This window comes from Mixophyes fleayi, chromosome 4, assembly GCF_038048845.1.
Source record: "Mixophyes fleayi isolate aMixFle1 chromosome 4, aMixFle1.hap1, whole genome shotgun sequence".
Classification (NCBI taxonomy): domain Eukaryota; kingdom Metazoa; phylum Chordata; class Amphibia; order Anura; family Limnodynastidae; genus Mixophyes; species Mixophyes fleayi.
This window is the reverse complement of record NC_134405.1, coordinates 110,950,575-110,968,410: the sequence shown is the minus strand read 5'-3', so window position 1 is coordinate 110,968,410 and position 17,836 is coordinate 110,950,575. Positions and strand designations below refer to the sequence as shown.

General features: G+C 43.0%; 1 protein-coding gene across 2 annotated transcripts in view; it reads left to right on the top strand.

Moving 5' to 3' along the window:
* Nucleotides 1-13,157, top strand: part of MYO5C (myosin VC) — a 166,060-nt gene extending 152,903 nt beyond the window's left edge. For both annotated transcript variants that reach the window (XM_075208009.1, XM_075208007.1), the window contains exons 39-41: nucleotides 154-328; nucleotides 827-907; nucleotides 12,164-13,157. In XM_075208009.1, the coding sequence (XP_075064110.1) occupies nucleotides 154-328; nucleotides 827-907; nucleotides 12,164-12,316 (409 nt within the window). In that variant the 3' untranslated portion in view covers nucleotides 12,317-13,157. The remainder of the gene's footprint in view (nucleotides 1-153; nucleotides 329-826; nucleotides 908-12,163) is intronic.
* The last annotated feature ends 4,679 nt before the right edge of the window (nucleotides 13,158-17,836 follow it).

Genomic DNA, 17,836 nt, shown 5'->3' with positions numbered 1-17,836 from the left:
AACTCACTTTGTCTCTGTGTCAGGTACCAACATTTGTTTATAGGCCTCATTGGGCATAGTACATAGCAGTAATGAAATCTTAAACGCTATATGAAAATAATAATAAAAAATGCTTTTATAGTCATAACAGTTATGCATATACGATTTATCTAGATGTAATATAAGCTATCTGGAAGAATGGCTGCAAGGAAAGAATCTACAAGGAAGTGCAGCCAAGGAAACCCTTGAACCTCTTTCCCAGGCAGCATGGTTATTGCAGGTTAAGAAAATAAAAGATGAAGATGCTAAAGAAATATGTGAGCGCTGTACCGCACTTTCCACAGTTCAGGTACCGTTACTCCCATCTACCGCTATTGCTGTTTTAATATTCAGAAGACCTTCTATACATAATGGCTAAAGCACATGGGCATATTACCTTGCTTTTTGCATGCAGCATCAGGACTGTGCCCAGCACAGTACCCCACCCTAGAAATATATGACCCTGTGTAACTAACATACAATACAGACCACATTCTCTGGTGGCTAGAATACAGTACAAACTGCATTCTCTGCAGGCTAGTACAGACTGCTCTGGTGCTTAGTGTTCGATGCAAAATCTATTTTCTGTTGGCCAATGGACAATACAGACCTCATTATCTTGTAGCTATTGAACACCCCGTTCTCTTTCATTCTCAACCAAAGAAAATTTAAGTTAATTGTGGCGTTCTTTCCATGTGTACTGTAATTTGTGATTTAGTTTTATCTTATTCATCCAAGAAAATGCTGAGAGGCTCAGTCTTTTCGTAGTATTTAAGTGCTATTTTTCTTTCTCATTGTTTTGCTTTAGATTGTTAAGATCCTGAACTCTTACACTCCAATTGATGATTTTGAGAAACGAGTAACACCCTCATTTGTCCGCAAAGTTCAGGTAAGAGTGATTGTTAGTTTGGGGAGTATTTTAAGTACACACTGATATGTAGAGATAAACTCCACAAAGTCAAGCAGTTTAAGGGTTATTACCCAATGGTGTTTGAACACTGCACCTAACTTGTGTCCGTAATGCAAGTACAAAACATTAAAATATATTTAAACATAAAACCAATTCTTTTCTATGTATCAATTCCCACATGCGTTCATATTTGTGTCTGTAAATATTTGTGTTGTGGAGCAGTTTTTTTTTCTGGATGCTTCTTGCTCTATATCAGTATGTTAAGAACTTATTTTGTACATACTAGGGCTTAACATGAGCGGTTTAACCAACATGCTACTCCTTTGTGCTGAATATTCAGATTCATAACAATGACCTTTCATTTCAATCTGTACTTATGTGAAGTCAAAGAAAGAAGTTATCGGGAGTCCCCTTACCGCCAACCTGTCACATCGCAGCTTGAGTGATTGTGATTGGCTGATTGGGTAAAGGGAGTCCTGTTAGTTTAGTTCAAAGTTAGTTTATTTCAATAAAAGTTTATCTAACAATCATTTCTGTGTTTAATTTCCATTTTGTTACTATTTTAGTATAATGGAACTGGGTTTTATGACTGCCTTACCATTATACTGGGACCAGTGATGAGGCACCCAAGGTGTCTGGCCATTCCTCATTTATTTCCTCTTTCTCCCTTTTTGCGCATCCAGCTCCACTAGTACAAGTCTGGGCTGTTTAGCACTAGGTAGTAGGATTTGGGGGACAGGAGAAGCATTAATTTCAAAGGGTTGTCAGGCGTCGTCTCCGCACTGACACTTGGTGCAGAAGACAGACGCCTGCATCTTCTCGGCAGCCGCGTCCCGTTGCCTAGCAGCGGGACGCTATCTCTGCTTGCCTGTCGGCAGTCAGCATGTCTGACCGCCAAAATCTCCCTAACCCAATCATGATGCACCTTATGGTATATAAAGCAACCTCTGACACATGTCTAGTGCCAGAGTATTGGTTCACTCCTGCTCCAGCGCTTCCTGAACTTCTGATCCAGTGTTCTTCGGTTCTGACTCGGCTTCCTGTTACTATTCTCCTGTGTTTCGTTTTGGTACCTCGCTACCTGGCTGGTTTGACTATTTGGCTTGACCTGACTTTTCTCTGGATCCTCCCTGTGTACTGCCTCGCTCGGTTGGCTCTGACCTGGATTGCCTGACTACGCCTTCCTACTACTGTTGCTACACCGGTGACTGTCTTGGAGAACCGCAAAATACGTACCCTCCCCAGCTAAGCCCAAACTCCCTTGCGGGGGTCCCTGGTGAATACCGGGGGTACGTGAGACCCCGCGCCTCCCTGTCCAGTTGCGCCAATACCGGTTAGCAGCCATCTCTGCAATTCAGTATACTCTGGCCATATGAGTGGACAGGATGAACCCTCAGCTCGGGACCTTCTGCTCCACTTAGCCCAGAGGGTGGATCAGCAAGACTCCAATCAGGCACAACTCTTGCATTGTCTACAAGGGGTTGTTTCTCATTTAGACACCCTTCAGGGGTCTCTTCCAGCAAGCCAGGCGTCCTTAGCAGTAACGGTTTCCTCTGCAGCCACAACATCTACTGCCAGCACTGCTATTTCCAGAAGCCTACATATTCCACCACTTGAGAAATATTATGGCGATCCTAAGAAATGTTGTGGGTTCCTTAACCAATGCGCTGAGCTTGCCCCGGAAAATTTCGCCTCTGAGGGGACCAAAGTGGCTTATATAATTTCCCTCCTCTCTGGTCAAGCTTTGTCTTGGGCTTCTCCCCTCTGGGAACGGGATGATCCTACTCTCCGAGATTCTTCTACCTTCATTAAGAATTTTCAGGGGGGTTTTTGATGAGCCCGGTTGGTTTCATCCACCGCTTCTGGCATATTAGCTCTCCATCAAGGTTCACTCACTGCTGGGCAGTATGCCGTGCAGTTTTGCACCTTGGCTTCAGAACTCCACTTGAACAATGAGGCTTTGGTAGCCACCTTTTGACAGGGGTTAAAGGACCGCATCAAGGACGATCTGTCCTCCCGTGAGCTTCTGTCTAATCTTGATGACTTGGTCTCTCTGTGTGTTAAGGTTGACATCCGCCACAGGGAACGTACTCAAGAACATGAACGGACGAGGTGCTCCTTCCCTCGTCTGGTGCCTCAGTTCCAAGCCCCAGCAATTCTTCCAGAGGAACCTATGCAAATTAGCCACTCTCGCCTTTCCCAGGAGGATAGTGAAAGACGCATCAAGAATCGTCTTTGCCTTTATTGTGGGGACACGGGTCACCTTCTCTCCTCATACTCCAAGAGGCTGGGAAACGCCCCATCCTTGGCGATGACAGGGGGTTTGTCCTAGGATTCAAGTCCCTCCCTCCCTACTCCTTGAGAGCTTCTGAATTTCTGATGCCTGTTACGCTATTTTCTCCAGATGGCCCCCAGCAATTGACAGCTTTTGTGGACTCTGGCTCTGCTGGGAACTTTATTTACGCTGAGTTGGCTTCCAAGCTTCGTCTCTCCATCCTTCCATTGCAACAGCCTCTGGCACTGACTGCAATTGATGGTAATCCTATCAGCAACGGTTCCATTGATCTCATTACCAGTCCCTTACGGCTGGCGGTAGGAGCGCTTCACTCTGAGTGGATAAGTTTTCTGATTCTTCCTCAGTCCGTCAATCCTGTTATTCTGGGCGTTCCCTGGCTTACAGATCACAATCCGCAGTTCAATTGGTCTCGTGCCAAAGTCATTACTTGGAGATCCATCTGCAAACAACATTGTTTGACTGCTGTACAGCCTCCTAAGTCTTCGATCTTTTGTCTAGCCTCTACTCCGCAGCCTGCTCTTCCTGATTTTGGAGCTGTATTCAGCAAAGCTGCAGATGAGTCCCTGTCTCCTCATCGACCCTGGGATTGCCCCATTGACCATTAAAGGGGCCTATAACCTTATCCGTATTCGTCAAGGTGACGAGTGGAAAACCGCTTTTAATACGAGAGACAGGCATTATAAGTACCTCGTGATGCCCTTTGGGCTTTGTAATGCCCCTGCGGTTTTTCTAAAATTCATCAACGAAATCTTCAGAGAACTTTTGTATCAATCTGTAGTTGTCTACCTTGTTGATATCCTGGTCTTCTCCCACAACAACACCTCTCATCGAGATCATGTCAAAGAATTTCTGTCTTGCCTTCATACTAATCACCTATATTGCAAATTGGAGTGTCACGGGCACTAGGAGTCTTTACCCAGGATATCACCAGATGATGGACTTACCAGAGTAATGTAGCTGGTACTATGGTTCTCTGGTAGCAGGGTGACAACGGAACAGGAGAAACAGCAGATGGTGAGAGAATGCTCAAGGAAAGTCTATGACTAGCAGCAACTGGTAATGAGTAGATGAATGTACACGAGGAACCAGATGGACAAGGAAACGTGAGGAAAGTCAGTGGTCTGCGTATAGCAAGTTGTACCACTGCTATAGTGAGGAGGAATGTCCAGGAGTAGCGAGGAGGTAGTGAGAGTCAGCGGTCTGCATATAGCAAGTTGTACCGCTGTCTATAGTGAAGGAATGGAATCCAGGTGAAAGTAGGTAACGGGGAAGTCAGTGGTCTGCGTATAGCAAGTTGTACCACTGCTTATGTGAGAGGATACTTGAAACTGGTGTCACAGGGAACAGGAGTCAGTGGTCTGCGTCAGCAAGTTGTACCACTGCTATATATATGTGAGGAGGGGCACGGGGAGATGAATGTAAAGCAGAATATACACGGGGCACACAGAACTTGATCCCACGATGATATCCACAATACAACGATAACTGACAAGCACTGCTTGAAGTATACAAAGTCACAATAGCTATCCAGGCAATAGGAAACAAAGTCAATGGTAACAATAGCTTCAGTGGATAGGAGGCTCCGGAGGAGAAGACAACTCAGTCCAGATGGATATGCAATACACAAGCAAAGTCAATGGAAAGTATGCATACCGCGGTTCAGGAGAGCAGGCTGTCAGAGAGACGTGCAGGGATACCTGAACGGCTGAAGGCCGGCAGGAGGAGAGACCACTGGAGGGTGGAAGCGGTAATCAGGTTGGTGCAGCGCACGGCAGGTAATCCAGAATCAACGAAGCAATACTCAGGAAGCAGTAGTAAGTGGAACTGGAAACATGAAGAACACGGGAGAGTTGAGGCTGTCTGGTATCCAGTAGTAGTGGTGGAGGCAGCGGAGAGAAGGCATGCTGAACACGGGAGAGTAGAGGCGGTCTGGAACCCTGTAGTAGTAACGGAGGCAGCGGAGAGCTGACACGATAAACACAGGAGCGTTGAGACGGTCAGGAACTCAGTAGTAGTAACGGAGGCAGCGGAGAGCTGACACGATAAACCCAGGAGAGTTGAGACGATCAGGAACTCTGTAGTAGTAACGGAGGCAGCGGATAGGAATCAGCCGAGTGCAGGCACGATGAACACAGGAGAGTTGAAGTGGTCTGGAAACCACAATAGCAGTACACAGGAATCAGCAGGAGCTGAATACACGAGGAACACAGGAACACCTTCAGAGGCTCATGGGGAATGAGACTCCAAGATCAGGCAACCAGGTAATGATCACAGGTGGTTTAAATAGAGAGGGTTGCCTGATCATCCAATCAATTAAAAGCAACAGGTACTGAAGGTTTGATAAGGGCTGCACATGCGCAGACCCTCAGGATGGCGGACGGCCACGGTTCCTGAACACAGGAGAAATGGCACTCACAGTACGGTGAGTGACATGGAGAAGTGTCTTTTTGATCAACGTCAGGTCCCTTCCTCGGGTATATAAACTCTGGCATGGGTCTTCAAATGGATCCAAAGAAGGTAGAATCTATCCTTAGTTGGCCTCAAACCTCAGGCCTGAAGGCTACTCAGTGTTTTATTGGATTCTGCAACTATTACCGGCAATTCATTAAAAACTTCTCTTCGTTGATCTCGCCCATCACGTCACTTACCCATAAAGGTGGGCTAGCCAGAAACTGGCCTCAGGAGGCAGTCTTGGCCTTCAAAGTTCTTAAGAAAGCTTTTGCCACAGCTCCTTTCTTGAGACAGCCTGATCAACTATGACCATTCTTTCTAGAGGTTGATGCTTCCTCGGTGGGTCTTCTCTCAGAAGAATTCTGTCGACACTTTCTCTCCATGTGGCTTTCTCTCCAGGAAATTTTTACCCGGTGAGCCAACTATAGCATCGGAGACAAGGAGCTCCTAGCCATCAAAATAGCCTTAGAAGAATGGCGGTACCTGCTTGAAGGCTCTCTCCATCCTATCACGGTATTCACAGTTCATAAGAACCTCACATATCTGGAATCAGCTCTGTGCCTTAACCCTCGTCGGGTCCATTGGTCACTTTTTTTTCCAGATTCCAGTTGATCCTGACTTACCGTGCTGAGTCAAAAAATTCCAGGGCCGATGCACTTTCCAGGTCTTTTGATCCTTCTGATTCTTTCCAGTCGGATGTTAGACCTATCATCAGTCCTCTGAAGATCCTGGCTTTGACTAAATCCTCTGTTAAGACACCCCCTGCTGGACGCTCTTTTGTGGAGACCCATCTCCGTCCCAGACTGTTGGCTTGGGCCCACGATTCTAGATTTGCTGGTCATACTGGTGTTAAGAAGACCATTGCTCCCCTGTCCCACAGCTGTTGGTGGCCAACCTTGAGTGCTGACGTTCACAAGTATGTTGCAGCTTGGGGAGTATGTGCTCGTCACAGACACCTAGGCGTCCACCAGCAGGGCTTCTTCTTCCGCTCCCGGTTCCAGACTCACCTAGGGCAAGCATGAGCATGGATTTTATTACGGATCTCCCCAATAGTCATGGCTTTAATAATATTTGGTTGGTGCTCGATCGTTTTTCCAAATGGGCTAATTTTGTCCCTCTCAAGAAATTGCCATCTGCTGCTGATCTAGCCACTCTTTTCATTAAGAATATTAATATGCCCCCGTTGAGATCATCTCTGACAGAGGTGTACAATTAATTTCAAGATTCTGGAGATCCTTTTGCAACATCCCCAGACCAATGGTCAGACTGAGCGGGTCAACCAGGATTTGGAGACGTTCCTACGTTGTTACTGCTCTGATCCAGGGCCGGATTTACCGCTAGGCAACCTAGGCACCTGCCTAGGGCCTAGCGGCTCTCGGGGGGCACAGCTGGGGGGGACAGGAGCAATTTGAAAAAAAATAATTTGGCCCCTCCTACGACTCGCGGCACCCCCCCCCCCCCCCCCGCGCGCGACTCGTGCGGGGGGGTGCCGCGAGTCGGGGGAGGGGGGGTCGGGTGCCGCGAATCGGGTCTCGGCAGCCTCTTCTCCTCTCAGTGTCTCAGTGATAGAGAGAGGAGGAGAGGCTGCTGGGACCCGACGAGCGATCACGTGACTTTTTTTTTTTTTTTTTTTTTTAAATCTGGACTGACCGAGGAGGAGCAGCGCGCCGGAGAAGACTCGTGCGGGGGGGTGCCGCGAGTCGGGGGAGGGGGGGTCGGGTGCCGCGAATCGGGTCTCGGCAGCCTCTTCTCCTCTCAGTGTCTCAGTGATAGAGAGAGGAGGAGAGGCTGCTGGGACCCAACGAGCGATCACGTGACTTTTTTTTTTTTAAATCTGGACTGACCGAGGAGGAGCAGCGCGCCGGAGAAGAAAGGCAATAGAAAGGCAAGTAAAGCAACGGAGGGACAGAGGTGGTTATGGTGAAGGGGCACAGAAGTGGTGATGGGCACAGAGGTGGTCATGGGCACAGAGGTGGTGATGGTGAAGGGTACAGAGATGGTGATTGACACAGAAGTGGTGATGGTGAAGGGCACAGAGGTGGTGATGGTGAAGGGCACAGAGGTGGTGATGGTGAAGGGGCACAGAGGTGGTGATGGTGATTGGCACAGAGGTGGTGATGGTGAAGGGCACAGAGGTGGTGATGGTGAAGAGGCACAGAGGTGGTGATGGGCACAGAGGGTGGTGATGGGGAAGAGACACAGAGGTGGTGATGGTGATTGGCACAGAAGTGGTAATGGTGAAGGGCACAGAGGTGGTGATGGTGAAGAGGCACAGAGGTGGTGATGGTGATTGGCACAGAAGTGGTGATGGTGAAGGGCACAGAGGTGGTGATGGTGATTGGCACTGAGGTGGTGATGGTGATTGGCACAGAGATGGTGATGGGCACAGAAGTGATGGTGAAAGGGCACATGTGATATTGTGAAGGGGCAAAAGTGACAATGAAGGGGCACAGTGTGATGATAGAGGGACAAAAGTGACAAGAGCACATACTTGGATTTATGCGTATTATTTTTGCAAACAACTTAAATAAGTATTTCTGCCCTGACTTCAATATTTATTAAGTTGTTTTGACCCAACTACTTAAAAAAACGGGACTGCTTGGTAATTATTTAGGGGTGCCTTTTTCTGCAGCAGGGTGGCCTTGCTCTTTTCACATGTTAGGTACGCCCCCAAAGATGCAAGCCACGCCCTCACCTCCTTTGGCGGCACATGCTTTCATATCTACTTAACTATAGGGGTATATGGTAGGCATGCGGCGGCACATGCTTTCATATCTACTTAACTATAGGGGTATATGGTAGGCATGCAGCGGCACATGCTTTCACTTCTACGTAACTATAGGGGTATATGGTAGGCTGCAAAAATATAGTGCTATGGATTGTTTCAGGGAGGGGGCCCAAAAACAGTATCCTGCCTTGGGCCCTATGAGGTCTAAATCCGGCTCTGCTCTGATCACCTATCCTCCTGGAGTGATTATTTACCTTGGGCAGAATTTTCACATAATATCCATTAACATGAATCTGCTGGAACATCTTCCTTCTTTACCATCTTCGGCAGACATCCCATACTTCCCACCTTTTAAGAAGTTCCCAGTATATCAGTACCTGCAGCTCAAGAGATGGTCGGTGACTTTTTGAAGATTTGGACTCCGGTACGATCTAAACTTTTACAGTCCTCAGAACGGCATAAACACTTTGCTGATCGTCACCGTAGGAAGATTTCAATTCTTCACGTTGAGGACAAGGTGTGGCTGTCTACGCGTAATTTCAGGCTTAAGCTACCTTCTATGAAATTCGCTCATCGATATATTGATCCCTTCCGCATTTCTCATATCATTAATGCGGTTACCTATAAGCTCCATCTACCTCCTTCACTCCATGTGCATAATTCATTTCATATTTCATTATTAAAACCATTGGTTCTTAATGAATTCTCCAACCTTCAGCATCCGCCTCCTCCCATCAAGATGGCTTTGGGCAACGAATATGAGATTGAACGCATCTTGAAATCCCGATCGATTCGTGGTAAGTTCCTCGTCCACTGGAAGGGATATGGCTCTGAAGAAAGGTTCTGGGTGGATAAGAATGACCTACATGCCCCCCATCTGCTTTCAAACTTTTTGAAGAATCAGATTTTCAACTCCTCTTCTTCAGGGGAGGGGGGGGGTACGGTCAGGTGCCGTCTCCGCACTGACACTTGGTGCAGGAGACAGACACCTGCATCTTCTCCGCAGCCGTGTCCTGTTGCCTAGCAGCGGGACGCTATCTCCGCTCACCTGTTGGCAGTCAGCATGTCTGACCGCCAATCAGGATGCTCCTTATGGTATATAAAGCACCCTCTGACACATGTCTAGTGCCAGAGTATTGGTTCACTCCAGCTCCAGCGCCTCCTGAACTTCTGATCCAGTGTTCTTCGGTTCTGACTCTGCTTCCTGTTACTATTTTTCTGTGTTTCGTTTTGGTACCTCGCTACCCGGCTTGTTTGACTATTTGGCTTAACCTGATTTCTCTCTGGATCCTCCCTGTGTACTGCCTCGCTCGGTTGTCTCTGACCTGGATTGCCTGACTACGCCTGTCTACAACTGTTGCTACACCGGTGACTGTGTTGGAAAACCGCTACCTGCGTACCGTCTGCAGCTAAGCCCAAACTCTCTGGTGAATACCGGGTGTACGTGAGACTCCGCGCCTCCCTGTTCAGTTGCGTCAATACCGATTAGCGGCCATCGCTGCAATTCCGTGACAGGGGTTTCTATATGTACAGTAGTGAATACACTGGAAAACTCATTGAAACAAATGAACTATTGAAATGAATGGGGAAAGTGCCACTTGCTTACTGGATGTATTTGCAAACACACCCAGCACATATCAACCATGTGTATGCTGCATGTGAACCGCATATAAGGCATAAGCAAGTGCTTAGTGTTTATGTATGTTTTCTCTTGTTTTTTTACACAAACCACCTTGCTTAGGTAACCACCTAAGCAAAATAGCTTATTTGGAAGCAATTTTTTTTGTCAACAGAACAATGAATCTCCTTTACATGTTTACATATATTCAATTGTCCCTTCAACATTGGATAACCAGCTTATTCTAACCACACCCGTATTCAGGGAAGTGCTGGCAAATTTTAGCTTGGGGAGGGGGGGCAAGACTCCACTCAGCAGCCTATTAGGAATGTTTTAAAGAAACAAAAATACAGGTGGCAAAGTGACCCAGCCCAAGGTAACTAACTATGGGAGCGGCTCGGGGGGCAGATGCCCCCAGCCCAGCCTGCCCCTGTCCGTATTGCAAATAGGGGGAGGGAGATTGTACAAGAACCCATCCTGTCCTCTTCAATAAAGCGCTATGGAGGTTAGTTGAGAAGAACTGGATGGAGTGAGTCTTCCTGTGTTGTGAATAGTGGTGCAAGTGTACAACCCCTTTAATGTTTCTGCCATGGTCCTTACTCAGCTTCAACCATAGATACTGTGCAGCAATTCCCTTGGTGGACAAATTATCATACAACATCTGCTCATTTCTCTTTACACTGCATAACATTTGAATAAAGCATTACTGTATATATATATATATATATATATATATATATATATATATATATATATATATATATATATTTATAACAGCAACATTAGTTTATCCATTTGGAAGACCCCTATGAAATATGTAGTTTTTTTTAATATAACTAAAGTTTCTGTTTAATATCCCTATAAGTAGTGCATATAGCTAGTCACATTGTCACTTAGACCAGCTGGCAGAGGTTTATTTTTACTTACCATGTGCAGGTGTAGTGAACGTTGTTGTAACTGTTCAAGTGTGTCATCATGTAAAGTAGTGTGATGCTGTCCTCTCAGTCCTCAGTGATAGCCCATACTATTCATCGCTGCCTTCATAAATTTAGTAAAAAAATTAGCAGGTGCAAAAAAACTTTTGTAGTTAGTTTTTTTCTTTTTTATATGAGGAACTACCAAGGTATCTAATGTGACAGTGCATTTGTCACCTACACACAGTGGAGGTAGACATTTTTTGGGCATGAATGGTATCCATATTATGGATGCCAGAAATGTAGATAATATCAGTATTTTCCAAATACAGATTTACAATGTCAAATTAAGTAAGCCGGGTGCTTGTGTCCATTATTAGTTTTTGCCCCCAGGAGATCTGCATACTGTATAATATTAGGTCGAGAGGCAGCTGTACTGAATCCGCTTTGATTATAGGTTTTAGTGAACCCACAAAAAAAAAATGAAAATGATTAACCCAAAGTACCCTCCCTATCATTTGCCTTTGCTTTTGATCACCCATATTAAAAGTGTTTACTCAGGAAATGCCAGTATTTCATGTCTAGTGTTGACAGTAGCCATACCCACAACTTAGCACGGTGACTAAGTGGTTAGCACTTCTGCCTTACATAACTGGGGTCATGAGTTCAATTCCCGACCATGGCCTTATCTGTGAGGAGTTTGTATGTTCGCCCCGTGTTTGCGTGGGTTTCCTCCGGGTGCTCCGGTTTCCACCACCACTACAAATACATACTGGTAGGTTAATTGGCTGCTAACAAATTGACCCTAGTGTGTGTGTGTGTGTGTATGTTAGGGAATTTAGACTGTAAGCCCCAATGGGGCAGGGACTGATGTCAGTGAGTTCTCTGTACAGCGCTGCAGAATTAGTGGCGCTATATAAATAAATGGTAATAATCACACAAGCCAGAAGCACAGCCTGAGTGAAAACCAGCATATTTGAATAAACCAAGAAAAGGGTAGCCACACTAACATGTTTTGCATTTTATCATTGCTAGTGTTAAATATTTATATAGCATTATTTCCAATGTTATTGTGAAGGATTTTAACTTGTTCTGTAGGTTTGTGGATGTCCCTTTTTCTTCATTTCTTTTATGTCAATAGACACATATACAGACATAATGTTATGTTGACCTGTTCTGATTTTATTAGGTGTTGTTGAATTAAAAAAATATATTATTATTATTTCAGTCCATGCTAAGCAATCGCGAATATGGTTCACAGTTAATGCTGGATAGCAAATATATCTTCCAAGTGACATTCCCATTCAGCCCATCTCCACATGCACTGGAAATGATCCAAATTCCCAGCAGCCTCAAGCTTGGCTTCCTAAAGAGGATCTAGGATATAAAAAGACTGCATGTACTCCAGTCACAAGACATGTGGGACTCAAAGGAATTAATCTGTGGATGAACTGTGTACTATTTTGTCTTTAGGTACACTTATTTTTTCATATTAGGATTGTGTAATAGGATGTTTTTTTTATCTCTCTGTTCCAAGGATTTCTAATAAATGTAGAAAATGAAGGATTGTCTCCGAACATAGAATGTTCTGGTACAAATATATTGTTTTAATTTTTAAGCCACAAAATAACTTTAGTAAAACACTTTTTTAAGGACAAGAAGACAACAATGTTCAATTTCAGCTGTCAGCTGTTACAATGTTATTTAAAATGCACATGTTTTATAAACTGAACATAAAGTGAGTTTTTTCATCTCAACAGCTATTTGCTGATTTATTTTGCTTTGGCTTTGTTTTTCTTACGGATTTTGAGAAATGTTGGCTACGTTTGAAAATGAAAATCTATAATTAATAGCAGCCAATCAGGTATCAGCTTTCATTTGTCTGACCTCCCAAGACTTTTAAAAGCTTATATATCATTGGTTGCTAGGCATTACATCACATCATTGCTTTTTGCACCATATTATATTTTTATTTAGTTAGATATTGTAACTGTAATCCTGACACTGCTGATATAAGTTATTGAATAGGCTGTACACAATAATGTCAACATGTAGACGTTTCTAGCCAAAGTACAAAAGTAACTCTCTACCAGTTACTAGTCAATATAATACAATCAAGTCTTACTATTTATGTTGTTAGATTGTATAAATACCTTCTTTTTAATATAAATGTATTGTCTTACATGTTTTTAACTGTATTCTTTATATTGTTTGTAGATAATCAAAATGAAGATATTTTTATTGTTTATGATTTTTATGTGCAAATTGTGATATTTTTATAGTAATATTTTAATTTTACATGAGCATTGATATGTTATGTTTATTGTTTAGTATGTTTATTGAATAACAATAATTTGTTGTGCAAACAGCTATTTTTTCCCATCTGGCAAGTTTCTGCAATTTTTCATCTTATGTTATAAAGAATAAAAAACAAAGATGACAGAATGTAGTAATCTTATTTATTGGACCATTTTCTTTTCTACACTTTATACATTTGACATCTACTCTATAGACGTTGTAGGGATGTAGCTGACATGAAATGTATCAGGATAAGCATTTTGGCCTTATTTGCATTGATTTAGCCAACTCCGATTGCCAGTGTAGTGTATAGATTATAGACATTCTGGAACATATTTTCCAAATGTATATTTCCAAATTTGAGTGCAAAGATCTTTCAGAGAAATACTTGAGGCATCTCCAGCCTTAAAAAATGTGAAGGTGTCTTATTTTTTTTTCACCGTAAACTATTTTGCTCTGTTTAGACTTATCTGAAACTTGAATTAAACTTGCTTCTGAAAAGCTGCAGACTATACCTTCTGGTATAACAAGTAACTGAGCTTGTAGCATACACAGCCGCTGTTGTGTAGTCCTCGTCAGGTTTATGTGTGTAGTCTGAGTCTGTTTGGTAAACAGAATTTTTACTTGACTATTGTTGAATTGACAGAACTACCTGGCTCTTATCCAAGACTGTTTAATACAGTTTATTTGTGGGCATTTTTACATTTTATTAGGTCACAGACAGTTTGTATTGCAAACATGGAGTAGCCGTGGAACATCCATCCTCACATGTCTGCACTGTCATGACTGTGAGACTGCGAGGAGAGGAAAGAGTCATTGTAGTGTAGTGGTAAAGGTAACCTAACTAGAATGGGATGATTTGATCAGGCAGATCCTAACATATTGTCAGCCAATGTTCACTTGAGCATGTACATGTAATAATTGATTAAACAAATTTAATGGGATTCCTTAGGAGACCGTAACCACTAAACAGCCAGATCTGTGAAAATACGACCATATCATTACATGTATGAGCAGCATTACTGCTAAAAAGTCATTGCCAGACTGGCTTAGGATGTATTGTATGTTAACTCAAACTACCTTAGAAGCACTCTCGTCATTGCAGAATCTCTCAATGAATATAAAGAAAATAATGTAAAATGAATGTACATATGTAAAAGTTTACACCTATAGAGGATGTAAAGCCAATATTATTCATGCTCAATTTTGGAGTCATTTTTATGGGTAAATTAGGTATTCAAAGAGAAAATCATGTGTCTTTATAATATATCCGATAAGGGGAGGCTTAGATGATTTTTCTTTTTCATCTTAGGTTGTGCAGACAATGTAAGTTATAGGGGTGAGGTGGGCAAGTTTGAAATATATAGGGACAAGAGGGGATTGGATTGGTTTAAAAGGGGGATGGAAGAGAGTATATGCAAGTGAGGGATGACAGAATCATGTGTCTTTTAAATAGATTATGTTTCTTAATGGCACAAATATTGAAAGACGTATTTAGGAATGTTATACAGTGTTTGTATAGGAATAGCTGGCTGTGTTTGTAATTGGGAAACTGAATGTGATTTCTGGGTATCAAACATAATATTGTTGTGGTTGGACCAACTCACGCCCTTAGAAACTTTTTGTAGAGGTAAGTCCCTCCCCACTGGTTTAATCTCCACCTTCTACAACATCTTAGTGGCATTTCGTCAACCTGTTAAAGACCGTTATGAACTAAAATGGGAAGAGGACCTTAACTTGGAACTGGAGGTAGAGCAGTGGGCTAAGATCAGGGCCCGAGTCGCCAAGAGCTCTATTTGCGTACGATCTAAAGAGAATTCATACAAGCTCTTGTATAGATGGTATTTGGTTTTAACCTGAAAGCCATATATCCAGATTCCTCTAGCCTATGTTGGAGATGTGGACAAGAGGGCTCATTTCAGCATATTTGGTGGTCCTGCCCTAGGATTGTGGGACTCTGGCGAGGAATTCATAATCTAATTCATAGTTACCTCAATACAACTTCCCCCCTGCCCCTCCTACTCTTTACTACATAGGCCCATACCAGATACTAACAAGCACACAATGGCACTGGTGAGCCATATAATTAACGCTGCCAAATGCGCATTAGCAGCAAACTGGAAGCAACCAGTTCCCCCTGCGCTGCCTGAAGTTATTAACAGAGTATGGCAAACTTACCGTTGTGAACACATTACAAGCATCATTAATGACCGTCCCAACAAATTTAGAGCAATCTGGAACTCTTGGCTCGTTTCTCATGGAGCGGACCAACCAAGATCCGATTAGTTTGAAAATGAACGTTTACAATATCAGTTACGCGCCACATGTGAAGTACCTACTGTACGTCTAGATGCCAGGCCAGACATCCATCTTTCTTCCCCCCCCCTCACCATACTAACATGTTGTTTCCCCCTCTTTCCTTCTTTTCCTTTCTCCTTCGCCGGAGACTTCCCTCCCTTCTTCCCTCCCTATCCCCTACTTTTCATTACCCTGTCCTTACTTTGACTGTCACTGTTCATACTGATTTTTTTGTAATCGTGCTATATTTGTTGTTTGCTCAATGTAATGTATTCTACATACTGTTTAGAGATTGAAAATGTCCCTAATAAAATATGTTTAAAATATATATATATATATATATATATATATATATATATATATATATATTGTTGTGGTTGGGTATTCCTAAGAACTTTCAATACTCATGTGGTTAGTGTTTCTAAATACATTAACTAGTATGGAGTGTTTATGTTACTGTTGTATCTTAGAGGAATTAGCCACTAAAGCGTATGCAGGGCCTGCACACAGTAGAGACCACCATTTTGTGACCTGAAACAATATTCCTGAGAATGCAGCCTATCAGTTCACTAGGAGCTAGTGAACTGATGTCTCATTGATTAGCTCCTAGTAAAATTATAGGCAGCATTCCAATGAATATGGCCACCTCCACTGTATGTAGGCAGGTTCACTTTAAATATATAACCAAAAAAGTAAAACATGTTCACAATAAAAATTATTACACCTTATTTACGCTGTTTGTTTCTTTTTTTTTTCTTGTTTAATTATACAACACAAGAGCGACAAAGTCACCGCCAGAGATTGTTTATCTTTAAGGAACTCAACCCAAAGCATAAGATCTAGTATTGTTTGGAGATTACTATATTAACATTAAATCTGTTGTTTCCCGTACCTCTCCTGTGCCACTTGCCATATTCTACAGTTCCTAAAGCCTCCAAATATGCCATGTCAATTCCTTGTACACTAGTCCAACTCACTGCATTTATTCAGGCTCAGCTGTTGATGGTGCTCCCTTAGTGTAGCATTATTCTCATGCCCAGGGGAATACACAGAGTAGGCGTATCAACAACTGGTTGCCTAGTTTAATTTAATCAGGCAAGTGGGACTGACATTGAAATGTTGGAGGCTTAGTGGGCATGGAAGATCAGGCAATATGTATGTCCATATAAGACAGGATTTAATGTTATTATAATAGATTTTAAGTTTTTAGTGAAGTTTTCTAAAATGCATATTTGGTGTTCACTATTGGCAGAAACTTTTGGTGTCTGTAAGGTGGCAGCAGCGTTGGATACAGATGTTAGTCCACACAGCGTTAAACTTGTTGTTGTTTTTGAGAACAGGAACAACAGTGATGCAGGTACACACAGGGTTAATGACTGCAGCAGTTGTAACAGTTATAGAATGCAGTTACAGTCATAGGATCATACAGAAACAGGATGCTGATGTCCTTAATCACCTAATCCTGCACAAATTGGCGCTAGAGGACCAACAGCGTGAGAGATAAGACAGCATATGGAGCGCTGTACAACATTCACTGCCCTTTCTTTTATCAGATTTAATAATACATATTATGGTAATTAAGAAAGTTCACTGTGCCTTTATGTGTTAACAGTAGATCTCGTTGACTTATAATATTTTTATCATTTACATCTTCAATTTGGCAATAAAAAGTTACAAAAATTGTGGTTTCAAAATTTGTGCCTCCATTAATCTATCTCCAATTTGTTGAAGCAGTTATTGCCTAATTGTTATTGATCCTTATAGACTAGAATTTCCTGTCATTAATGTAAGGCCACATGCATGAGCTTTGACCATGTACATTTATTGAATCCGGTAAACTCACTTCATATAATACTCTTTCTTACTACCCCAAAGCAGTATATGGTATCTGCAAATATCTGTGTTGCAGACACCACATTCATCCTACCAAAAAATAAAATATTCTTCCACCTCCAACTCCATCCACGCAGCATCACTCTTCATTTACTCAACAGCAAATATGTCCAGCTTCTGCTTAGACATGTCTCCTTAGTATCAGATGTCCTTCAGCACAGAGCAGAGCCGTAACTTAGAATTCTAGCGCCTGGGGCGAGAAAGACAAATGCCGCCCCCCTAGCCCTCAATTTTAACCAAATGCACCTAAAATATTCCTAAATTGCGCCCCCCTTCAGCTTTGCGCCCTGTCGCACAGCCCTAGTTACGGCTCTGGCACAGAGTTAGCTCTATCTCCTCGGCAGCAGACCATCTTGGACACATTTGCAGTTGTGGTGAATTGGTAGATGGTCAGATGGAGTAATGAAGTGCT